The sequence below is a fragment of the Palaemon carinicauda genome, chromosome 20 (assembly GCF_036898095.1).
Source record: "Palaemon carinicauda isolate YSFRI2023 chromosome 20, ASM3689809v2, whole genome shotgun sequence".
NCBI lineage: Eukaryota > Metazoa > Arthropoda > Malacostraca > Decapoda > Palaemonidae > Palaemon > Palaemon carinicauda.
The window spans coordinates 44,104,903-44,130,937 of record NC_090744.1 but is presented as its reverse complement, the minus strand read 5'-3'; the positions used below and the strand labels follow the sequence as shown (position 1 = coordinate 44,130,937).

Genomic DNA, 26,035 nt, shown 5'->3' with positions numbered 1-26,035 from the left:
AGCTGGCCCTCGACCTTGTCTCTGACACTCTTCATCCCTTGTGAACAGGGCAAAGCTGCACTGGCCCTAGAGGGTTTCTGGGTGCCGTAGACTCGGTCCAAGACCGTGTCCTTACCCTCACGAGGAGGAATCTCTGGGTCTGGAATCCCATTGAGGTTCCTCATGAGGGTCAGAACTTGCCAGAATGCGTGTTCTGACTCTTGGTGCTCTCCTCCTTAAGGACTGGCAACAAAGTCTCCTGTTCCCATTGGCTCTTCCTGGGGGGACTCGTGGACATCCTCCGAAGGTCTAACTGGCTCCTGTCTGATCCTTGCCGATGACTTGGGGATCGTCTTAAGAGTCCTTCGGTTCCCTCCTAGGAGGGATTCAGGACTCGAGTAACGATGGATGCAGGCTCTTTTCCACCCCTTATCGAGAAGATTTCTCAGGAAGAGGCGGAGTTTCCCCCATTGGTGCGATGGGGGAACGGTCCGGCTCATCCGACTCTCCTGAGGATGGGTAATCCTCATCCGCAGGGGAGGGAGAAAAAGTCTGGGGGGGGAGAAGGAGCCTTGCGCAAGGATTTGCGAGGAGACAGGATAGCCCTTGGAGATGTCTCCATGGAGGGGACTCCTCTCTTCCAGTTCAGGGGGGAGGCAGCCGCCACTGATTTGTGACCCAAGTCAGAGAGCACAGGCTTCATAGCCTGCATAATAGCTCTGACCAGGGTCTTGAACCAGGGCTGCTGGCTGACAGTCGCGCTGTCAGACACTCCCTCTGGAGGGAAGGGGATCGTTCGATCCCTTGGAGGAGTCAACAAACGAGGGTTCGCCTTAAGAGAAGCTGAAATGAGAGAGTTCTTAGACCTGTCCGGGAACCGCCCCTCCTCCGGCGAGTGCGCTGTTCTGCGCTTGCGGGGAGGGGAACGAAATGACGACCTGTCAGCCTGACGACGATCGCGCTGGAGGTCGCGCGATGAGCCCTGTCCTGGCAAAGGCGCGGGCGTGCGAGGTTGGTGGCGCGGGCGCGGGGGCGCGCAGGAGATGGCGCGGGCGTGCGTAGGAGATGGCGAGGGCGTGTGGCGCGCAGGAACTGGATCATGAGGAGGGGTTGAAGGCTGGATGCGAGGGCGCGCAGTAACCTGATGCGGTACTGTCGGGCGCGAGTGAGCAGTAGCGCGTGGGAGCGTATCTGGAAGTACTGGGCGAGGGCGCGAGAGCGCAGCCTCGTGATAGCACGAGGATGGGTCTGCATGTTGGCGCGCAGGTGAGCGCTGAGCCGTCTGAGCAGGTATGTTAACTTGAGGAGAGTATGGGCGTGCTGGGCGCGCAGGTGTGCGCTGCTGCGATGGGCGCGCGATCGGATTAGGGCGCACAGGTGTGCACTGTTGAGTTGCATGGGGCGCCTTGAGAGCAACTGGAACCTGGCGCGCAACTGGAACATCGCGCACGACTGGAGGAGCGCGTACAGGATTGCGCAGTCTGGAAGGAGAGTCCAGGGGTACCTGTGAGCGCCCGTGCGCTAACTTAGGCACCTCCTGGACTGCGCGCTGAGATGTAGAAGCGCACTGGCGCGTTGGCGAGCGCGTGTGCGCTGTATCAGGAACTGCGCGCGATGGGCGTGCCTCGCGCCCAACTCCAGAAGGGCGCTGCGAGTCTAGAGGTACCTGTGAGCGCCTGTGCGCTAACCTAGGTGCCTCTTGGACTGCGCGCGATGTGGCAGGAACCGGTGGGCGCTGGGGCGCAGGTGGGCGCGTGTGTGCAGGTGAGCGCTGGCGTGCTAGATCAGGAACTGCTGGTGGGAACCGGAGCACAGTAGGTTGTGGGCGCGCAGAGGAACCCTGGCGCGTAACAGGAACAGGAGCGCGCAGGTGAGCGCTGTGGCGCTAAGTCTGGAACGGCAGCAGCAGCATGAGGGCGCGCAGGTTTAACCTGGCGCTTAAGGGTATGAGGCGCAGTTTTGCGCTCAAGTCCCTTATGCCCCGAAGGGACCGGTGCCTGCGCAATGACAGGTTTAGGTGGCGCGTAATGCGCATCAGCATCCTCAAATGGTGACGGCAGGTCAGCAGGTCTGGAGGGAGACTGGTCACAGGGTCCCGAAGGACGACCTTCCTCGGAAGGGGATCGCGAACGATCTCCGGAGAGGTTTAAGGTGGTAGGTGGCAGGATCGGCGTACGGCGAGTCGTCTCCTCCGCAGAGGACTGTGGGGACGACAAGCCGAAGAGGCGCCTCCTAACTCCCTTGTGAGGAGAAGGAAGACCTCTACGGCAAAGGGGAGGACGAGCCTTCCGCCTTATACGCCCACGAGGGGCCGTGGGGTCAGCGAGCTGACCATCGTAGGGCCTCTGAAGAGGAGTCTCTAAGTGAACTCCCCCGAGGGGGAGAATTAGCGGCAGGAGAGACCGTAGGACTTAGTTCCTCCCTCGAAAGATGTTCGGACGGGGAAACTAAGCCTTCAGCTACCTCAGCAACATGAACAGGGGTTTGACTAGACCCACCAGATGTTTCCGTCACAACAACGTCAACGACAGACAGAGGATCTATCCCTGCTGTAGTTGGCGATTGTTTGACAGCTGCACCTAGTTTGATCATGTCAAACAGGGTTTCCCTGGAGGGCGAACCCTGCAGCCCCAAAGAAGCCCAAAGCTGTAATAAATCATTGTTATTTACAGACAAATCAATATTTAAATCCTCCTCCGGGGGAGGAGGGGCAGCTGCCTCGCTATGGGAGGCAACTACCTCTCCCGCACCCCGGGATCGGTCAACAGCAATACGGTCTACGCTGCCACTCGCCAGCCTCTCGGAAGAGACCGCTCAAGGGGGAGCTTCGGAGGAGGAAAGGGCTACGGAAGAAGAAGTCTTGGAATTTTCTCTCTTCAAAGAAGCCTCTGAAGGAGAAATATCCCTTTTAGACTTTTTCTTCCGGCGCCGGGCAAACCTCTCCCACTGGGAGGTAGACCACGCCCTACATTCAACACATACGTTACCACTATCACACCATTGGCCCCTACAATGAGGACACAAGGTGTGGGGATCAGTGTCGACCGCCGACATAAAAGTCCCACAAGGGCGGCCAGGGAGTCCAGGACAAGTACGCATATTCAGTAATAGAGGCCAACTTCAAACACACTGTGAGGAAGAAAAAGCAAAAACAGATTAATGGCAGTCAAAGCGAGGGAGAGAGCAGACAGGTCTGTTCTCCGCCCGAGCCAAAAGTAAAGTGAAGCATTCACTAGTGTGTGTGAGGGGGGGGGGGAGGTAGCAAGCTACTCCACCCTACCCCCGGCTAACTAGCGGTGGGGTAGTAAACCCTTGTTAAAATTCTAATGGCTCGTCATTCAGCTACGCCGAAGTAATTACCCCATGTAAATAGCGTGGTTTGTATTTCAGTTACGGAACAAATAAGTATTATTAGTATAAGAATATGAAATGATGTTTTTAAATACAGTATGTAACTTCCCTGGTAGTTACATATATACTGTATAGCTTAAATCCTGCGTTTCGTCGCGCGCACGGCAGAAATTCAAATTTCGCGGCAATCGCCGCCATGACGGTAGGTGGTCATACATGAGCGCCATCTCTCATAAGTTACCAGAACCATTCCCAACATTCTTCAGAAATTCCCTGCCATTGATCGAGTCAACTCATTTTGCTGATATTAATTTATTCTACAATTTGGTGAAGTACCTTTTGTCTGATTATTGTTAATGGCTTTCGCTGCTTGTTTTTGGATATTCTTTTGACTTTTCACTACAGCTTAGATAGACTTTGTTGGATTTTGACCTGGACTTGTTTTTCTGATTACAAAATGGCTGACTCTATAAGAATGTGTGTTAGAGGATGCAAGACTCGTATGCCCAAGGCCTCTGTTGATCCTCACTCAATATGTAATGGTTGCAGAGGTCAGGTATGTACTTTTAGTTACAGATGTGTTGAATGTCGGTCTTTGTCTGATTTAGAGTGGAATGAGTTTGATCGCTATGTTAAGCGACTAGAGAAGGATAGACTTAGAAGAGCTAGATCGACCAGTGCTCTTTCAAATAGATCTTCTGATAGTAATATTCCTTCTAATGTACATCATTCTTAATATTCCTATTCCTGATCCTAAGGTAGTAGTTCCAGACCCCGCTAAGGTGTCGGAGGTAAGTGAACCTTCTTTAAAGGATGTGATGGCTGCTATTTCCGCCTTAGGTGCACAGGTTCGTTCCCTGACTTCGGAAAAAGAAGTTATATGGGAGAAGGAATGTCGAAAGGCGAAAGAATATGTCAGACCTTGATCAGCGAACATCCGTCCCCTCGAGCAATCCTGTTGACGATCCCCAGGTCGCTCCCCCTCGCCGCTGGAAAGGCGAGGTAAGAAAGTGTGCGTCCTCGTCGGATGACGTAAAACCGTGATGTGGTAAGCGCCAACCACTGCGTTTAAGGCCTCTCAAGAGACATATGTCTTCTGCTAAACCATCCCGCAGTAACTGGACCTTGCCGGAAGCTTTTCATTCTGTAGAAGACGACGTGCCAGCGCCAAAACAATCGCGTAAGGCACATAGTTCGTCGGAGGAAGAGGGTGTTCAGTTTACTTCTGTACACGCTTCTCCCTCTCCCCCAGATTGGGAAATGTCGCAAGGACTTTCCCATGATGGTCATTCGACAACGTTTGACGATCCCTTGCAGTGATCGGTATACGGTTCAGCTAGCGATAAGAACCGTGACGCTCCCTCGCAGCAGTCTGGAAGAGCGAAAGACGCGCCGCAAGTGAAAGATCTGTCTGAGCTGAAGATGTCGATTTCGTCCCTGTTTGACGCATACAATTCTCGAACAGAGGAGTCTCGTTTAAAAGAACCGAAAGACATCAACAGGCCAAGGAAAGGAGCTGTCGCTAACCAAGGCGTTATCGGACAGCGAATTTCTCCTGCGCTCAGCAATAGTCCCTCGCAGCGTTCGGGACGCGTTACAGGAAGCGACAAGGTTCTGGTTGCTCCCTCGCGGCATACTGGACGCATAAAGCACACTGGACGCATGCAGCACGCTGGAAGCTCACGGCAAACTGGACGCATGCAATGAGGATTTGTCCCCACAGCATGATAGACAAGTAGTTGTCTCTCCTTCGCGACATGCTGGACGCGCTACTAACGCTTCCTCGCGTCATGCTGTAAACATGACAAATTCGGAGATAATTTGTATTTTTCCTAACCATACAAACCTTAGCTATTTACATAGGGTTTACTTTCGGCGCAGCTGAAAATGACGAGCTATTAGAATTTAACGAGGGTTAACTACCCCTGCGCTAGTTAGCAAGCGGGTAGGGGAAGGGGTAGCTTGCTAACCCCCACCCCCCCCCCCACACCGGTGAATTGTCTCACTTCACTTAGAGGTAGGACTTGTCTTGGGGGACAGGGCTGGCGGGCAAATATGTGTAAATAGCTAAGGTTTGTATGGTTAGGAAAAATACAAATTATCTCCGAATTTGTCATTTGTTCCGTAACCGAAATACAAACCACGCTATCTACATAGGGTGACTTACCCCTTAGGAAGGGTGGAAAGTCCCCAGCCTTACTGCCTTTGGCTTTACCCGGGGACTCGGAATCTGAGTGAGTAGCACTCGAGAAAAAGAGTCCCTGGGAGCAAGGAACGTGCGGCCTACATAAGCTTGTGTGTGGAGGAATAGAGTGTGACTCATCCTAGGAAGTTGACCTGGTGTCCTTTAGATGGAATTCTAGGCTAGGACGTTCCCAATACCACCTCGTCAGGGTATGGGGGACGCGACAGTATTAACTTAATACTAGGAACACAAGGGAGCATGGTTTACCTGCAGAGGTTGAGGTCAGCTATGCAGAGACCAGGATGCTGCTTTCCCCAAGAGAGGGAAGGATGAACAAAGAAGTAAGGGCCAGACATACTCTTTCATTCACGCAGACTGAGACCGGGTAACAATGCCCTTAACCTTCTGCTACCTGTCCAATAAGGAGCCTGAGGTTAAACCAGCTGTTGTGCAGCCACCACGGGGCCGATAGAAAGAGTATCGAGGCTCCTGTGGGTCACGTCCTGCAGGTAGTGGGCTGTGAAGGTCGTTTGACGCTTCCAGACCCCAGCTTGTAGCACCTGCATCACAGAGAAGTTTCTCTTAAAGGCCAGGGACGTAGCGATGCCCCTGACGTCGTGTGCCCTAGGGCGACGTGACGAAGGAGGGTCAGGATTTAAGGCGTGATGGATAACCCTTCGAATCCGAGCCGAGATGGTGTTCTTGGTGACCCTCCTCTTAGTCCTTCCCGTGCTTACGAACAACGCTTGCACGCAGGGATGAACTGCAGCTGTTCTCTTCAAGTAACGCCTCAGACTCCTCACTGGGCATAATAGCAGATGGTCTGGGTCACTTGTTACGGAACAGAGACTCGTGACCCTGAAGGAGTCGAACCGTGGGTCCGGCACTCCAGGGTTCTGAGTCTTGGCAACAAACTCAGGGAAGAACCTGAACGTTACCTCCCCCCATCCCCTTGAATGGGCAATGTCGTATGAGAGACCATGAAGTTCACTGACTCGCTTGGCAGAGGCCAACGCGAGTAGGAAAGCCGTCTTCCAAGTCAGGTGGCGATCACAGGCCTGGCGTAATGGCTCAAAGGGAGGTCTCTTCAGAGCCCTGAAAACCCGAACCATGTTCCATGGAGGAGGTCTCACTTCCGACTGAGGGCAGGTAAGCTCATAGCTACGTATGAGTAAAGAGAGTTCTAGCGAGGAAGAAATGTCCACGCCTTTCAGCCTAAAGGCCAGGCTTAAGGCTGAGCGATAGCCTTTCATCGCTGAGACCGAAAGGCGCATTTCCTCCCGCAAATATACGATGAACTCCGCTATTGCTGGAATAGTGGCATCGAGTGGAGAGATACCCCTCCCACGACACCAACCACAGAAGACTCTCCACTTCGCCTGGTAGACTCCTGCAGAGGACTTCCGCAGGTGTCGAGACATTCTTTCCGCAACCTGCTGCGAAAAGCCTCTCTCCGTGAGGAGACGCTGGATAGTCTCCAGGCGTGAAGCCGAAGCGAAGCTACGGCCTTGTGGAAGATGTTGCAATGTGGTTGTCTGAGTAGCTCGTGTCATGGGGGAAGTTCTCTCGGAGGTTCCGTTAGGAGTTGCAGAAGGTCCGGGAACCATTCTGCGTGATGCCATAGCGAAGCTATTAAGGTCATAGACAGGTTGACCGATAGTCTGGTCCTGTTGAGCACCCTTCTCATCAGACAAAACGGTGGGAAGGCGTACACGTCGATGTTGTCCCACCGTTGTTGGAAAGCATCTTGCCAGAGAGCCTTGGGGTCCAAGACTGGGGAGCAGTACAGAGGCAGCTTGAAATTCAAGGCCGTCGCGAACAGGTCCACTGTCGGGGAACCCCACAAAGTCAGGACTTTGTTGGCTATCTGAGGATCCAAAGACCACTCGGTACTCACTATCTGCGAAGCTCTGCTCAGACTGTCGGTGAACACATTCCTCGTGCCAGGAATGAAGCGAGCTGATAGTGTTATCGAGTGAACTTCGGACCACCTCAGAATCTCTACTGCAAGATGGGATAGCAGTTGTGAAAAGGTACCTCCCTGCTTGATGATATAAGCCACTACCGTGGTGTTGTCGCTCATCACCACCACGGAGTGGCCCGCCAGGGTCCGTTGGAACTGTTGAAGGGTCAGATATACGGCCTTCATCTCTAGCAGGTTGATAAGTAGGTACTTTTCTGATTTTGACCAAAGGCCTGAGACCCTCTGGTTCACAATGTGGGCCCCCCACCCTTCTTTTGACGCGTCCGAGAACAGTGTCAAATCCAGGGGAAGGACGAGAAGATCCACTCCCTTTCGTAGGTTTTCGTCGATCAGCCACCACCGCAGGTCCGCCTGTTCCGTGGGTCCTATAGGGACCAGAGAGTCCGGGGAATCGGTGCCCTGACTCCACCGGGACTTGAGCCGCCATTGCAGGGATCTCATCCTGAGACGGCCGTTCGGGATCAGACGGGCCAGGGAGGCTAGGTGACCTAAAATACGTAACCATGATTAGGCTGGAAGCTCTTCCCACCTGAGGAAGGGCTCTGCCACCCTCCTCAGCCTTGCTATCCTGTCGTCTGATGGAAAGGCTTTGTGGAGATTGGTGTCTAATAACATGCCTAGATATACCAGTCGTTGGGTCGGCTGCAGAGAGGACTTCTCGAGATTTACCATAATCCCCAGATCTTGGCAAAGTCCCAGAAGCCTGTCTCGGTGTCGAAGAAGGGTCGACTACGAGTGTGCCAGGATCAGCCAGTCGTCCAGATATCGGAGGAGACGGATGCCGTTCCTGTGCGCCCACGACGAAATCAGGGTGAACACTCTGATGAACACCCGAAGTGCTGTGGAGAGACCGAAGCACAGCACCTTGAACTGGTAGATCTTGTTGTCTATACTGAATCTCAAGTACTTCCTGGAAGACGGATGGATTGGGATCTGGAAGTACGCGTCCTTCAGATCCAGTGTGCACATGAAGTCTTGTGGTCCCACTGCAAGTCTGACCGTGTCCGCTGTCTTCATGCTGAACGAAGTTTGTTTGACAAACTTCTTCAGAGCTGAGAGATCGATGACGGGTCTCCAGCCTCCAGACGCCTTCTTTACAAGAAAGAGTCGACTGAAGAAGCCTGGGGAGCCGTCGACGACCTCTTGAAGAGCATCCTTCTTGAGCATGGTCTCGACTTCTGCCCGAAGGGCTAGCCCCTTTGCCGATCCCATGACATAGGAGCTTAACGACACTGGATTCGCTGTCAGGGGAGGTTGAGATGTTGTGAATGGGACGCGATATCCTTGGCCGATCACAGAGACCGTCCAGGAATCGGCCCCATGTTGCTGCCACCTGTGCACGCAACTTTGTAGGCATCCCCCCCACAGGTGGACACGCAGGGGGAATGCCAATCCTAGCGTTTACGGCCACAGCCGCTCCCTCTAGGATTCTTGCCTTCCCTGGAGGACTTACCACCCCTCTTGTCCTTGACAGGAAAGGGCTGTGGCTTAGACACCGTCTTAGCTGCCGGAGCCTGCTTCGGTGTCCTGCGAGGCTGCTGTTGATGCTGTTGTGGAGCTGGAGGCTTGTAGGCCGAGATGTGAGGGCCCTTTGGAGGAGCGAATCCTGATTCGACTTCCTCCACCTCTCAGCTGTGCATTCTACATCCTTGGGCTCAAACAAGCTTCCTCCAAGGATGGAGGGGTGTCTGAGCCTGCAGACATCCATGGCGGGGACCTTCGGATGGAACTTCTCGGTCACCGCATCGCGTCGCTTTAAGATCGAGTTGGCCCACAGGTTGGTAACCTGGTGGGCCAGGAACTCGATGGAGCGAGTGCCCGAGAGGAGGAAGGTCTCCAGGCCCTTCCTATTGCTCTCCTTAGACAAGTCCTCGGAGCACAATAGGATGCCCAGAGAACCCAGCCAGACGTCCAGCCATGAAGTGGCCTGCATGGCACACTTCGCGACCTTCTTCTGGCTAAGGATCTCCGAAGCCGAAAATGTCAACTCCCGGGAGGAGAGCTTCTCAAAAGGAGTTTCCCTTGTGAGCTCTTCCACCGAGTGGTGGAGGGGAAGAGCTACACTGGACTCTCCCATGATCTAAAAATACCTCCTCTGCTGTAAACGAGGAGGTGGGAGGAGTTTGTTCCCGGCAGAGGAACGGCTGGAGGAGGCGAGTTCCGAGAGCTGAGCTTCGACCTTGTCTCTGGCACTCTTCACCCCCTGGGGCCAAGGCAAAGCTGCACTGGCCCTTGGGGGTTTCTGCGTACCATAGACTTGGTCTAGGACCGTATCCTTGCCTTCGCGAGGGGCGATCTCCGGGTCCTTGAACCTGTTGAGTTGCCTCATCAGATTCAAGACCTGCCAGAAGGCATACTCAGACTCATGCTGCTCCCCTCCCTGTGGACTGGCAGCTAAGTCTCCCGTCCCCAGAGGCTCTTCTTGGGGAGACACGTGGACGTTCTCCCGGGGTCTGGTTGGCTCTGGACGGATCCGTGAAGACGACTTAGGAATCGTCTTTGAGTCCTTGGGTTCCCTCCTGGGCGGGATACAGGACTCCAGCAAAGAGGTCTGGAAGGTACCTTCCACGCGAGACGTTTCTCTTCCTGGAGGTGGGGTTCTCCCCATTGGTGCCATGGGAGAGACCCTCACCTCGCTGGACTCTCCTGAGGACGGAAAGACTTCGTCCACAGGAGAAGGAGAAAACGACCGCGAAAGGGATGGAGCCTTCCTGACGGACCTCTTAGGAGCCAACTTCTCCCTGGGAGAAGTCACCACGAAGTCCACCCCTCTCCTTCTCTTCAGCGGGGGGAGTCTGTCTTTGGTCTGAGTCCCAGATCAGTGAGGGTTGGGTTCACAGCCTGCACCACCACTTTCATCAGGTGACCAAACCAAGACTGACGGGTGACAGAGGCAGTGTCAGTAATCCCCGTTGGAGGGAAGGGGATCTCCTGATCCTTAGGAGTGGACGCAACGGGGCCTACCTGAAAAGAAGAAAGGGAAGAATGTTGCCTAGACCTCTCCAGAGACTCTTCCTGGTCCTGGGTGAGAGCTCTGCGCTTGCGCAATGGCGATCCTGATGGCGACCTGGAAGTACGCGTCCCTGTCGTAGGCACGAGCTGCGGGACCCGACGAGAAAGGGGGTCGCGCTGGCGCTCGCGTGATGGAGCATTCAGAGGGTCGCGGTGGCGCTCGCGTGATGGAGCATTCAGAGGGTCGCGCTGGCGCTCGCGTGATGGAGCATTCAGAGGGTCGCGCTGGCGCTCGCGTGATGGAGCATTCAGAGGATCGCGCGTGGGCGGCTGCTGGAGCACGGGCGCGCAGTCGCACGGAGATAAACGCGCGCAGGCGAGTGGGCGCGCTGGCGAGTGGGCGCGCTGGCGAGGGGGCGCGTTGGCGCGCAGCTGAAGGTACGCACGGACGCGCAGGTGAATGAGCGCGCGAGGGTAGAGGAGATCACTGTCGGTCAGGTGAACGATAAAGCGCAGGAGATAGACGGCGCACTGGAGATCGATGGCGTGCGGGGGAGTGGTGGCTAGTCGGCGAGCGATGGCGCGTTGGCGAACGCTGGCGCGCCGGAGAGCGATAGCGCGTTGGCGAACGATGGAGCGTGATGGCGCGTTGCCGAACGATGGAGCGTAGTACGTGCAGGAGATCGACCGCACGCAGGAGATTTAGCGCGTGTGCGCGTCGGAGACCTGTGACGATCCGAGTCATGGGTGCGCTTGCGCACAGGCGAAGGATCGCGCGGGCGCTCAGGAGATCGTTGGCGCGCAGGAGGGTGTCGACGCGCAGACAGCTGGGGTGCAGGATCAGATGGCAAGGAAACGCGCAAGGGCGAACGCTCGCGGTCGGGCTCAGAAGAAGAAGACTCGTGGGCGCGCAAGCGCACAGGAACTCTTGAAGTGCGCACTGTTGCGCTGGCGAAGATGGGCGCACAGGAGCGCGAGGGCGAGGCGAAGGAGTAAGGTCCTTGCCTGCATCCAGATCCGAAGATCTAGGGCACGTGGGAGAGCGTTGGCGCACATCAGGAACAAGGTGCGTAGGTGCGCGCTGTCGAGCAGGAGATCGTGGGCGCTCAGGAGACCGATAGCGCGCCTGGCACGCAGCAGGAACAGAAGGGCGCTGACGGCTAGCAGGGGAGCACTGGCGAGCAGGAGAGAGCTGACGAGCAGGTTAGCGCTGGCGAGCAGGAGAGCGTTGACGAGCAGGAGAGCGCTGGCGAGGCGAGTCAGAAGGCTGCAGCTCAGGAGAGCGGATGTGCGCTACAGCGCGCGAACGCGCAGCTGAGCACCCAGTGGAGCCCTGACGCGCAAGGGATTTACCCACACCGTGGGAGACATCCCTTTGCCCCGAAGGGACCGGTGCCCGTCGGGTGACGGGGTGAGAAGAAGCCTGCTGCGCATCTGCATCCAGGGGCGAAGGTAGGCCGGAAGGACTGGAAGGTCTGGCAGGCGTAGGAGATCGCGAGCGATCTGCGGAGAGGTCCAAGGACGTGGCTGCTACGGTCTGCTCCCTACGAGAAGAATCCTCTGCAGGGGAAGGCGGCGGTAAAGACGACCCGAAGAGGCGCCTCTTAACTCCCTTGTAGGGAGAAGGAAGGCCCCTACGGCGAAGAGGAGGAAGAGCCTTACGGCGAAGGCGGCCTCGAGGAAGGGCATCCACATCGTCGGTCCTCCGAAGAGGAGTCTCTGTCAGTGCGCTCCCCCGAGGAGGAGACGCACCCGCAGGAGAGACCGTGGGACTCAACTTCCCCTTGAAGGATGTTCGGAAGGGAGGCTGAGCCTTCAGCAACGTCCGCAACAGCAGCAGCAGCAGAGGTTTGACCAGACCCGTCGGAAGCCTCTGCCACAACCACGTCGACAATAGACAGAGGGTCTACCTCTGCTATTACCGGCGATTGCTTGACAGCAGCCCCCAACTGGATCAGGTCAAACAGGGCTTCCTTGGAGGGCAAGCCCTTAAGCCCCAAGGAAGCCCAAAGCTGAAAGAGATCATCATTAGACACAGCATGGTCATCATCGTAATGAGAATCAAAATCCTCCCCCGGGGGAGGAGGGGGAGCTGCCCCGCTATGGGAGGCAACGCCCTCTCCCGCACCCCGAGGTCGGGAAACAGAACAATGGCCTACGCTACCACTCGACGGCCTCTCACGAGAGGCCGACCGAGTGGGAGCTTCGGAGGAGGTTCGGGCGGCGGAAGAAGAGTCCTTGGAGCCTTCCTTCTTCAAGGCAGCCCTTGAAGGAGAAAGGTCTCTCTTGGACTTCTTACACCGCCGGGCAAACCTCTCCCACTGGGAGGTAGACCACTCCCTGCACTCACTACAAGTTAAGTCTCTAGCACACTGTTGACCTCGACACTGCGGGCAAAGGGTGTGAGGATCCGTCTCGACCGCCGACATGAAGATTCCACAGGGGCGGCCGGAGAGTCCAGGGCACTTGCGCATAATTGCGATGAAGGTAGAGGCCAACTTCCAAACACACAAAGATGAAGAAAAAGAAAAAACAGATTAAGGCTGTCAAAAGCGAGGACGAAAGACAGATACGTCTGCTCATCGTCCGAGCCAAAAGTGAAGTGAGACAATTCACCGGTGTGTGGGGGGGGAGGGGTAGCAAGCTACCCCTTCCCCTACCCCCTTGCTAACTAGCGCGGGGGTAGTTAACCCTCGTTAAAATCTAATGGCTCGTCATTTTCAGCTACGCCGAAAGTAAACCTATGTAAATACAGTAGTCTGGTTTGTATTTCGGTTACGGAACAAATACAGCATGCGGGACGCATGCAGCACGCTGGAACCTCACGGCAACCTGGACGCATGCAGCAATCTGGACGCATGAAACAATCTGGACGCATGCAATCAGGACTTATCCCCGCAGCTTGATAGACAAGTTGTTGTCTCTCCTTCGCAACTCTCTGGACGCGCAGCTAACGCTTCCTCGCGTCACGCTGTTAACATACAGCATGCGGGACGCACGCGAGCAGGACTTAACCTTGCAGCAAGCGGGATGCACGCGAGCAAGACTTACCCTCGCAGCATGCGGGTCACGATGTTGACGCTTCCTTACAGCATGATGGACTTATGCTGGAAGCACTGGCAAATGACTCTCCCTCGAGATATGCGGGACACAAGCGTGACGCTTCCTCGCAGCTGGATAGTATCCTGCACTATGTTCCATCACAGCAGGATGAGTTCTTTATGGAAGACGATAACCGACAGGATGACATGGTTTTGTCTCCTACCCATTCGACTCAGGAGATCGATATTCCCTTAGCCGAAGTTTTAGAGGAGGAATCCTAGGATAGGTTGCAGGCAGCTGACCTTGAAAAGTTACTGACAGTTCTAACATCACTGTATCCAGAGAACTTTACTCAGCCTATGCCTCAGAGCCCGCCCTCTCAGTTTTTGAAGGGCAGATCCCGAAAACCATCCTCCTTCAAGAAGATGGTTCTTTGCTAGATCGGTTAAGTGAGCTTTCTCAACTCTCAACCAATGGACATCCAAGAGGAAAGATCTAGGGAAGGCCGCCTTTTCCTTTCCACCGACTAGACTGGCCTCCAGATCTAGTGTGGTATGAGACTGGGGAAGTTCTCGGTTTGGGAGTTCCTGCCTCCTCCCAGGGAGACTTCTCCAGACTTGCTGACGCCTCACGCAGGTCAGCCATGAGCAAGTCAAAGATTATGTGGTCCACTTCTGAGATGGACCATCTGCTGAAGGGCATTTTTAGGACAATAAAAGTCTTCAGCCTTATGGACTGGATTCACGAAGCTCTCGCAGAGGCCACAGACCTAAGAACGAGGCTCAGATGCATCTGATTGCCTGTCTTGATAAGGCCGTGAGGGATGGCTCCGTCAAACTTTCCGCCCTTTTCACAGCAGGAGTTCTTAAAAAGAGGGCTATGCTATGTTCCTTCTTATCTTCAGGTTTTACACTTGCTCAGAGATCTGAACTTTTATTTGCTCCTTTGGGTAATCATCTTTTCCCTCCGGACTTAGTGAAGGACTTTTTGGCAGCTCTGGCACACAGGCTACACAAGATCTTATCTCTACGACTGCTAAGAAAGTCCTCCCGGCTAGCTTTTTAGCAAGGAAGCAAAAGGAAGCTCCTCCCACTCGCCAGCCCTTTCGTGGGAGAGCCCCTTCAAGAGGGACTCAGAGAATTACTGCTGGAGGTCAAGCTCGAAGATTCCCAAGACAGCAACTCAAATCAAGGAAGTGAGACATGCAACCACCAGACACTAGTGGGAGCCAGGCTATCCCACTTTGGGAAAGAGTGGAGCCAAAGGGGGGCGGACATCTGGACAATCAATGTCCTCAAGGAGGGATACAAGATCCCCTTCCTGAGAATGCCTCCCATGTCGTCGAAACCCTTAGAGTTGACAACAACCTACTCAAGGGACAAGGCAGCAGCTCTTCAAGAGCAAGTCACCCTTATGCTGTCGAAATCAGCCATAGAAGTGGTAGAGGACACCTCCTCGGAGGGGTTTTACAACAGACTTTTCCTAGTTCCGAAAAGCTCGGGGGGATGGAGACCTGTTCTGGACGTCAGTCCCTTGAACAAGTTCGTCACCAGAGTAAAATTTGCCATGGAAACTTCAGCATCAGTCCTTGCACGCACCAGACAGGGAGACTGGATGGTGTCATTGGATCTGCAGGACGCGTATTTCCATATCCCGATACACCCGAACTACAGAAAATTTCTAAGGTTCGTGTTCCTCAAGACCACTTATCAGTTCAAAGCACTCTGTTTTGGACTGAGCACGGCTCCCTATGTTTTTACCCGAGTAGTGGCCAACGTGGCTCGCTGGCTTCACCTAACGGGAGTAAGGATTTCTTTGTACCTGGACGACTGGCTACTCAGAGCAGAATCACAAGATAAGTGTCTGGAGGCTCTTCAAATGACAATGTCCTTAACGCAACAGTTAGGTCTGATGGTGAACCTGGCCAAATCTCAACTAACACCCTCACAGAATATTATCTATCTGGGGATGAGAATTCACTCAGCAGTTTTTCGGGCTTTTCCAGCCCCGAAGTGCATTTTAGATTGCCTAGTAAAGGTCCGACATTTCCTAGACTTACGGTCATGCTCGGTGAGAGATTGGATGAGTCTCCGGGGCACCCTCTATCGATCAAACAGTTCGTTTCCCTTGGAAGACTTCATCTACGGCTTCTTCAATTTCATTTGGCGAAGTTTTGGACGAGAGGTCAAAGTCTGGAAATTTGGATGCCGATCCCTCTGGGGATCAGGAATCCCTCGAGTTGGTGGGACGATGCCAACAAACTCCAGGAACTTCTCAAACTGTATCAGAGGAACCCCGACCTAGTGTTGTACTCCGACGCTTCAGACATGGGGTGGGGTGCAACACTCGGGAAGGCCGAGATATTGGGTCTGTGAGTAGAGTATCAGAGAAAATGGCACATAAATATCAAAGAGCTAGTAGCCATTCACCTAGCCCGCATTCACTTTCAGAAGGACGTCCGAGGAAGATTGGTTCAGATCAACGCAGACAACACCACAGCGTTGGCTTACATAAAAAAGCAGGGAGGCACTCATTCGGACTCACTTTACGAGGCTGCGAGAGATCTACTTCTCTGGGCGAAAGCGAAGGACATAACCCTGATAACTCACTTCATAGAAGGGGAAAAGAACGTCAGGGCGGACCTTCTCAACAGAAGGAGGCAAGTTCTAACCACAGAGTGGACCCTAAATCCCGTGGTGTGCACCAGCCTTTGGATGTTGTGGGGTCAACCCTCGATAGACCTCTTCGCCACACAAATGACAAAGAGGTTTCCGGTATTTTGCTCTCCAGTCCCAGACTAGGAAGCAGCCGCAGTGGACGCTTTTCTTCTGAACTGGGAGGGTCTAATTGATTGATTGATTGAAAGTTTTCTGGCATCCTGACATCTAAGGTCATTGACGCCGATACCATTTACTGTATATGAAAATTAAAAGAGAATTCGATTAAAACCATAAAAATTAAGAAGTCATTAAAATAGTTAAATAGTTTTCAGAAGACCTGCTTCTGAAATAAATCTAAAAATTCCGCTCGCATAGTAAGACACATCATGTCCAAGAATCTTGGCAAGGATAAACCTGCCATCCTCACCTTGAGCCTCAAACAGATATCTATTTCTTAAGTTAGTAAAATTAGGGCATTCGGTCAACAAATGCCTCACTGTTAAAGGTACTAAGCAGTCCTCGCAATACGGTTGGTGTTGGCCCTTCAGCAGAAACTCGTGTGTCAACCGTGTGTGACCAATACGGAGACGACAAAGAGTCGTCTCCCATTTTCGGGGAATCATGTTATACCTCCAAGGTGATATGATATTTGTTACTTCCCTCATTTTATTGCCGTCTTGACTGTCCCAGTGCTGTTGCCATTTATCACAAACCAATTTCTTGATGTAAGGTAGGAGATCGTTACATGGAATGGGATACCTCCTTGGTAACAACTCGGATGCCGCATTCTTCGCCAGTAAATCTGCCTTCTCATTGCCAGACACACCTACATGTGCTGGAACCCAACAAAATCGAACAGTTATACCTTTCCGTCCAATAATAAAAAGCCATTCTAAAATCTTTAAAACTAGAGGGTTACTAGAATTAAAAACTTCTAAAGCTTGAAGAACACTCCTTGCATCACTAAAAACTGTAAAATTACCCTCCTTTTCCAAAGCTATTTTCTCAATAGCGGTTAATATGCCATACAGTTCGGCAGTAAATATGGAAGCTGTTAGAGGAAGTGCACCTCTACAATTAAAATCATTACTATGTACTCCAAATCCAACGCCAGCATCAGATTTGGAGCCATCAGTATATATAAAAGTCGATCCCCTATGTTCTTCGACATGTTCCATAAAAAGAGACCTGGATTCTAAGTCAGTCATATTCTTCTTAACTCCAATAAAGTATTTACAAAATGATATGTCAGGTAATTTCCATGGAGGTGTTGATGATACCTTGAATGGAAGTACCTTATTTCTAATTATATCCAGACTACTTAAAAATCGTTTCACCCGAAAGCCATAAGGTTGAGGAGATTTTGGGTGCAACTCAAAGTATGATGCGTGTCTTACAAGGCTTGCAGTCTGAAAGGCTAGAGAGCTAGGGAGTCTTTGCAATCTAAACCAATACCGAAGAATGGAAGACATTCGGTAAAGGTCTAGAGGTAACTCTCCAGCATCAACAAGGAGACTTGGGATAGGCGAGGTTTTAAAAGCTCCAGTAGATAATCTAATACCTGCATGATGTATCGAGTCTAATATTTTTAACCGGCTTGGGGTGGCTGAAGAATATACCTCACAACCATAACTAATTTTGGAAAAAATCAAGGCCTTGTATAATTTTAAAATAGTATTGCGGTCTGCCCCCCATGATGTATGGGACAATACTTTTAAGATATTCAGAGCTTCAACACATTTAGCTTTTAGCGCTTTTAGGTGAGAAACCCATGTAAGTCTACAGTCAAATATCAAACCTAAAAATTTGGTTTCCGATACACATGGTATCCGTTGACCTTTAATGTATATATCCGGGTCTGGATGTACTCCCCGGATACGACAAAAATGGACAATGGTAGTTTTACTTGTCGAGAACTTAAATCCATTCATGTCAGCCCACTGGATAATTTTATCAATAGAGAGTTGGATTTTTCTCTCAACCATTGCCATTCTAGTGCCAGCAAATGATATTGAGAGATCATCCACAAATAATGTTGCGAGAACATCCTGGGGAATGGCTGAGGATATCCCATTAATTGCTAGTGCAAAAAGGGTTACACTCAGCACACTACCCTGAGGAACTCCTTCTTCCTGGCACTTACTCTCTGATAGAGTTTCCCCCACTCTCACTTGAAAAACTCTACGTGAAAGAAATGCCTGAATAAATAGTGGCAGCTCTCCTCTCAATCCCAATTCATGAATGGTTTTAAGAATACCATATCTCCATGTGGTATCATATGCCTTTTCAAGGTCAAAAAATACTGTAACATGGTGCTGTTTGGAAGCAAAGGCTTCACAAATAGATGACTCAAGTCGTATCAACACATCAGTCGTTGAGTGCATTTTTCGGAATCCACATTGAATCGGTGATAAAATACCTTTCTTTTCAAGGTACCATATCAGCCTTGCATTGACCATCTTCTCCATGATTTTACATAAACAAGATGTCAATGCAATAGGACGATAGTTTGCTGCTAAAAACTTGTCTTTACCGGGTTTTAAAAAGGCTAAAATAATGGCTAGTTCCCAAACACTTGGGTAGCTATGATCATGCCATATTCTATTAATAATGCTTAAAATAAATAGCTTTGTATTAAAATGTACATGTTTAATCATTGCATATGGAATTCCATCGGGTCCAGGGGCTGTATCGTTGCAATGAGCAAGTGCGGAATCAAATTCTCTTTCAGTGAAAGGAGAATTATACGACTCTTCCCTTCTTGTTGCAAAATTTAAAATTTTCTTTTCTTCAGTGCTCCTATACTGGTGACCAGGGGCTCCTTCACACTTGCTGGATACATTTGAAAAATGATTAGCCAGGGCATTGCTAACTTCATTTGCTTCAGTTACATACTGGCCATTCACCTTCAACACTGGTGGTGGGTTGGGGGTGAATTTGCCAGCTATCTTTTTTACTTTCCTCCACACAGAAGATGGTGGTGTTCTACTGTTAATAGAGGAAACAAAAGACATCCATGACTGGCGCCTTGCTTCTTTCATGGCACGACGGAACTGTGCTCTACATTTCTTGTACATTATTAAATTCTCATCAGTTCGGAGTCTACGCAATCGTGTTAGAGATCTTCTTGTGGCTCTGTGGAGTGCAGTTAGTTCTGAAGACCACCACGGGACTGGTCGTCGTTTGAATAACCCTGTTGTTTTGGGAATTGAATTGACTCCTGCTGTATGAAGAGTTCCATTCAGTAGGTCTATGGCATCATCAACACTTTCAAACTGTTCTGCTCTCCCTTCGATTTCACTTAGCTCACAAAATTTAACCCAGTCTGCCTTGTCTAGATTCCAACGTGGCGATCTTTGCAAAGGCGGACCCTTGTTGGTGTTTATAATGATTGGTGCATGATCACTAGTATGCCAATCATCTAATGTCCTCCAATCAAAATCAAGAAGGCAGTTAGAGCTTGCAATTGAAAGGTCAATGCATGACAAAGTACCTGTCTGAACATGGAAGTGTGTGGGCTCTCCTGTATTAAGGAGTCCCACATCCTCATTCTCCACAATTGATGAGATAATATTGCCCCTTGTGTTGGCCAAAACATCACCCCATAAAGGATGTCTACCATTCATATCTCCCAGTAAGAGAAAAGGTTGAGGGAGTTGTTGAATGACCTCTGCTAAATCATCATATAAAATATTATCATTTGGAGGTAAGTACAGAGAGCATATTGTATATTTTCTCCCTATATCAATTTGTACAACAACTGCCTGCAGGGTTGTACGTATAGACATGGGTATTTGGGGAACATCTCGACGAATGTACATGAGACTTCCGCCATGGCTCCCTGCTTGTTGATTATATGGTGTTCTATAGCTAACATACTCTCGAGGACTAGGAGTGTTAGAATCAAGCATACTTTCCTGTAGACATACAATTATGGGGGAATGCTCATGAATTAAGAGCTTAAGTTCTTCATATTTCGCCCTCAAACCCTGACAGTTCCATTGCAAAATGGAGGAGAAAACTATGGATTATTTCTGGAAGACATCTTGGATGAGGTCTTCCCATTAGCAGTTTTTAATGTAACATTATTACCAGTATGTTTCTTCAGAGGTGGTCTTGTTATGTTGGGTTTAACGTTGGTGATTTTCTTTGTATTCTTTTTATCTATTTGTTGAGGTGGATGGTGGACCTCAACTTGAATTTCTGATTTATTCAGTCCATCTTCTGGTTCATTAGAAACATCAACAGACAAAACATCAAATTTATTTGATGTCATAACCTTAACGTTTCTAATGGAGGGTGGAGAGAGAGATGGAGGTCTCTCTCTTTTGCGATTAATAGATGGTGGGATTCGAGGTTTTTGCACCTTTCCCACAACAGGTGCATCAGGTAAGTTAGTCTTAAGTGGAACCTCCATCAGATCAGGCAAGGACATGGCCTGAGAGAGGTTTGTATTACTTTTTGTAATGGCGGCTGAAGGCTGTACAGCAATGGGCAATGACCTAGTGTTAATACACCGTGGTAAAGCCTCAGGAGGTGATAAGGTTACCTCGCTATTTGACATTTTGTCAGATAGTATACTTTTTTTGGAGCTATTGGCAGTGATAGGTTGGTTTGATTTTAATGCCTTAGCATATGTATTTGATTTATTTAATAATCTTTTGGCATGGGTCACACTTATGTGTTCTAAGTTTGATTTGTTGAGGGCAGCTTCCTCCAACTTATATAGCTCGCAAATCTTGTCTGTGGATTTGTGATTCGAGCTGCAATTTAAACACCTGGCTCCAAGTGCACACTCTCCATGGTAAGATTTGGAGCAAATACCACACATCTTCTCATTTTTGCAAACTTTGGACGGGTGCCCAAATTTAAAACAATTAAAGCATTGCAATGGCTTCTGCTTGAAGGGTCTTACTTTAATCCTTTCGTTCTCGATAATAATATGAAAAGGTACATCAGCATCCTGGAACGTAAGGATTATCATTGATGTACCTGGGACTTTATGAACTTTCCAAACATTTAATGGACACATGGCCAGTATCTCCTCCTCTGTAAAATCATATAGGTCTCTGTTAAAAACTACGCCCCTTCCGTAGCTAAAATTTAGGTGGGGTTTGACATCTAACTTAATGTCATCATTATTTATTTTCATATTGGACAATATTACCGACTGTGTACTGGATTTGGCATGGATAAGGAAACTATTCTTTCCGAAACGAGATATATCGCCTGGTGCAATAGTTCCTACTTTTTTCTGAATCAATTTGCATATTTTAAAATAATTCCCTGTAACCCCCTTTGATTCAGCTATAAGCCACATCGGTGGTTTTGGATTTCTCTGGGAGGGCATGACTAAATCTGTGCCTTTTTCCAACCAATCGGCAGGCCTGTACACATCTAAATCTTTTGGTACCTTATCGCAGAGAGCAGCCGCGACATTCAAGTTATTAATTTTAATATTATTCAAATTACTTATTGCACTAAATGCTTCGTCATAACTACTATAAGATATCCATGAATCCCAAGTTTCAGCTTCCAGTTTCATCCTTATTTCTTTTATGCATCCATAGCATTCAAATGCTTTACATAGATCATCATAATTTGTTTCTATTGAAATTTGTGTAACATGGAGGATTCGAAGTTTCCTCGTGTTACCCAAATTACTCGATTTAGAAATATCAGTAGAATGGTCCTTTCCCGTTCCGAGGTCATCAACAGAGCTATCCCTTATCACATTAGCAGAGGTCGTCAACAGTGCCGGGGGAGAGTCAGCGTATCCAGGGGATGGGGGTTCGTTCCTTAAAGAATCCATAATAGTAAAGAGAGGGAAAAGAGTTAGTTTGATGTACCTGCTCGAGAATGTTAGGCCATCACGCGTCGGAAAGGAAATTTGCACTCTCTACTATCGGCACAATGAGAGTATACTTCCCAGATGGTCCACTCCATACCCTACCCGAAGGATAGCATCAAAACAGATATAGAGGCACAGGTGTAAGCTGAACCCGCCTGTTAGGACTGAGACCAAGAAATTATGGAATCATCCTCCCCATATCTATAATGACGGGCTTCCGGCCAAAAGCCGAGAGTCCTACCCCAAGCATTGGATCCCCCTGGATTCCGAAGACCCAACACTTGAGAATAGTTCCGCCAAAAAGGTCCAAACCATCTTCGGGATGGCTGAAATCATCCAATACTCTCATATATAGCTTTGAATGCAAACACCTCCCAACCGCGATACCTCCTCCCACTCATCAAAGCAGGCAGCAATAAAGGATGTATGAACATCCCCGCCGGGGCTACAATGGATGTGAAAACATCCAAGCCATAGGAGAAAAGAAAAAAATAAATAAATAAATATATATGTACATAATATATACACACATATAATGAGGGAAATTTTTCTCATAGAGTTTGGAAAGCAAGACTAAAGAAAGTTTGTGAAATTAGGATAAGGTTGAAGTAGTATTGAGAAAAAGAAAAAGGTAAAAGAGAGAAATTTAGATTCGAACTGGGGGAGCAATTTCCCCAAGTTCGAGAGCCCTCTTGCCCGTCACCAAGTTTCAGCACGGGAATTAAATGCCGTGCTGAAGCTTAATGACTTCATCAAGGCATTCTCTCATTAAGAGGGTGGGAGGGTCTAAACGTGTATGCTTTTCCTCCATTCAAGATCCTGGACAGAGTCCTGAAAAAGTTCAGGGAATCGCCCAATGCCCGCATGACCCTGATAGCTCCATTTTGACCCATGAGACCTTGGGTTGCGGAGATGATAGAGTGACTGGTAGATACCCCCAGAATATTACCAAATCGGAGCAATCTACTCAAACATCCTCACTTAGAGAGGTACCATCAGAATCTCCTAGCTCTCAATCTGACTGCCTTTCGACTATCGAAAAGCTGGCAAGAGCGAAGGGCTTTTCAAGGGAGGCTGCACGAGCTATCGCCAGAGCTACATTGATTGATTTAAAGTTTTCAGGCATCCTGACATCTGAGGTCATTGACGCCGGTAACATTTAATTTATGTATACAAAAATAAAGAATAAAATAAAATAAAAAATAAAAAGAGTATTCAATTAAAATCATAAAAGTTGAATGTCATAAAAGTTAAATATTTTTCAGAAGACCTGCTTCTGAAATAAATCTAAAAATGCCACTTCCATGGTAGGACACATCATTTCCAAGAATCTTGGCAAGGATGAACCTGCCACCCTCACCTCGAGCCTCAAACAAATATCTATTCTGCAAGTTGTTATAATTGGGGCATTCGGTCAACAAATGCCTTACTGTTAGAGGTACTAAACAGTCGTCACAATACGGTTGGTGTTGGCCATTCAGCAGAAACTTGTGTGTCAACCGAGTGTGACCAATAAGGAGACGACAAAGAGACGTCTCCCATTTTCGGGGCATCATATTATACCTCCCAGGAGATATGTCATTTGTTATCTCTCGCATTTTATTGCCATCTTGACTATCCCATTGCTGTTGCCATTTATTGCAAACCAATTTCTTGATGTCAGGTAAGAAATCATTACAGGGAATGGGATACCTTCTTGGCAGCAACTCGGATGCAGCCTCCTTAGCCAGTGAATCTGCCTTCTCATTCCCGGACACACCTACATGTGCTGGAACCCAACAAAATTGAACTGTTATACCTCTCCGTCCAATTATGAAAAGCCATTCTAAAATCTTTAAAACTAGAGGGTTATTAGAATTAAAAACTTCCATAGCTTGAAGGACACTCCTTGCATCACTAAAAATTGTAAAATTACCCTCCTTCTCCAACGCTATTTTCTCAATAGCGGTTAATATGCCATACAGTTCGGCAGTAAATATGGAAGTGGTCAGAAGAAGTGCACCTCTACAATTAAAACCATTACTATGTACTCCAAATCCAACGCCAGCATTAGATTTGGAGCCATCAGTATAGATAAAAGTTGATCCTCTATGTTCTTTAACATGTGCATTAAAAAGAGACCTTCGCCAGAGCTAGAAGGACATCCACTATTAGGGTTTACCAATCCAAGTGGGACATATTTAGAGTATGGTGCAGGAATAACAAACTTTCCTCTACCAGTACCTCTATAGCCAATATAGCAGATTTTCTGTTGTACCTGCGAACAAAAGTGAAGCTGGCTGTGCCTACCATTAAGGGTTACCGCAGCATGCTACCCTCCGTCTTTCGTCACCGACACATTGACGTGTCAGGTAACAAGGATCTCTCAGATCTCATTAGATCTTTTGAGACTACTAGGAGAAAGGACAATCCAACCCCTTCTTGGAACCTGGATGTAGTCCTGGTCTTTTTAACCTCAAGTAGGTTTGAACCCTTGGACAAGGCATCTTGGAAGGATCTTACCGAAAAGACTCTTTTCCTAGTTGCATTGGCTACAACAAAAAGGGTAGGAGAGTTACAAGCCATCAGCAAGAAGGTGGGCTTTAATGGAGACAATGCTGTTTGCTCCCTTCAGCTGGGCTTTCTCGCAAAAAATGACAAATTCGTAGATAATTTGTATTTTCCCTAACTATACAAACCTTAGCTATTTACATGGGGTAATTACTTCAGCGTAGCTGAATGATGAACCATAAGAATTTTAACGAGGGTTTACTACCCCTCCGCTAGTTAGCGGGGGTAGGGAGGGGTAGCTTGCTACCCCTCCCCCTCACACACACCGGTGAAAGGCTCACTTTACTTAGAGGTAGGACTTATCTTGGGGGATAGGGCTGGTGGGCAAATATGTGTAAATAGCTAAGGTTTGTATAGTTAGGTAAATACAAATTATCTACGAATTTGTCATTTGTTCCGTAACTGAAATACAAACCACGCTATTTACATGGGGTGACTTAACCCTTAGGAAGGGTTACGGTAAGTCCCGGCCATACTGGCTTTGGCTTGCCCGGGGATACCATATTCGAGCGATCAAGTACTCGTACAATAGGGAATCCTTGCTCCTCGCTAGTGGTTGTGAAACTGCCGCGGCCTACGTAAGGTGTGTGCGAAGGTGAAAAGTGACTTGTCCTAGGCAGTTGACCTGGAGTTCCTCAGAAGGAGCTCTAGGCTAGGACTCTCCCAATACCACCTCGTCAGGGTATGGGGACATGACAGTATTACCCCTAATACTAGGAACACAAGGAAGCATGGTCTACCTGCAGTGGTTTGAGGTCAGCTGTGCAGAGAACCCAGGATGCTGCTTTCTCCAAGGGAGGAGAGGATGAAGAAAAGAATAAGGGCCAGACAGATCTTTTTATTCACACAGACTAACACCAGGTAACAATGCCCTCAACCTTCTGCTACTTGTCCATTAAGGAGCCTGAGGTTTAGACCAGCTGTTGTGAAGCCACCGCAGGGCCGATAGAAACGTATCGAGCCTCCTGTGGGTCATGTCTTGCAGGTAAGGGGCTGAGAAGATGGTCTGACGCTTCAACAGCCCCGCTTGCAGGACCTGCGTCACTGAATGCTGCTCCATGAAGGACAGGGACGTAGCCACGCCCTTGACATCATAGGCTCTAGGGCGATACGACGGAGAAAGGTCAGGATTCAAGGCCGGGTGTAACACCCTGCGAATCCGGGCTGAGATGGTATTCCTGGAGACCCTTCTCTTCGTTTTCCCAGGGTCCACGAACGAGGCTTGAGCCTGGAGACGAACTGCAGCTGTTCTCTTAAGACGCCCCCTCGGATCCCCTACCGGCAAGGTAGGAGATGGTCTGGGTCATCTGCTACAGGACGGAGACTCGAAACCAGGAAAGAGTCGAACAGCGGGTCCAGCACTCCCGGGTTCTGAGTCTTGGCAACAAAACTCAGGGACGAACCTGAACATTGCCTCCCCATATCCCCCTGAATGGGCGAAGTCGTATGAGAGACCATGTGACTCGCTTGGCCGAGGATAA

The 26,035-nt window shown here is 49.7% G+C and overlaps 1 protein-coding gene across 1 annotated transcript; it reads right to left on the bottom strand.

Annotated features, from left to right (window-relative positions):
* Positions 1 to 215: 215 nt before the first annotated feature.
* Positions 216 to 3,078, bottom strand: LOC137659750 (serine/arginine repetitive matrix protein 1-like). Its single transcript, XM_068394562.1, has 3 exons — positions 2,962 to 3,078; positions 556 to 1,819; positions 216 to 355 (listed from the first exon to the last, which is right to left on the bottom strand). The coding sequence occupies exons 1-3, from the start codon at positions 3,076 to 3,078 to the stop codon at positions 216 to 218; spliced, it is 1,521 nt and encodes a 506-aa protein (XP_068250663.1).
* Positions 3,079 to 26,035: the final 22,957 nt, after the last annotated feature.

Coding starts and splice junctions, on each gene's coding strand:
- LOC137659750 (XM_068394562.1), bottom strand. CDS start 3,078: ATGCGTACTTGTCCTGGACTCCCTGGCCGCCCTTGTGGGACTTTTATG. Junction 1,820..2,961: donor AATGGTGTGATAGTGGTAAC/GTATGTGTTGAA, acceptor GTTACGCGCCAG/GGTTCCTCTGCGCGCCCACA. Junction 356..555: donor GTCTCCTCGCAAATCCTTGC/GCAAGGCTCCTT, acceptor AATCCCTCCTAG/GAGGGAACCGAAGGACTCTT.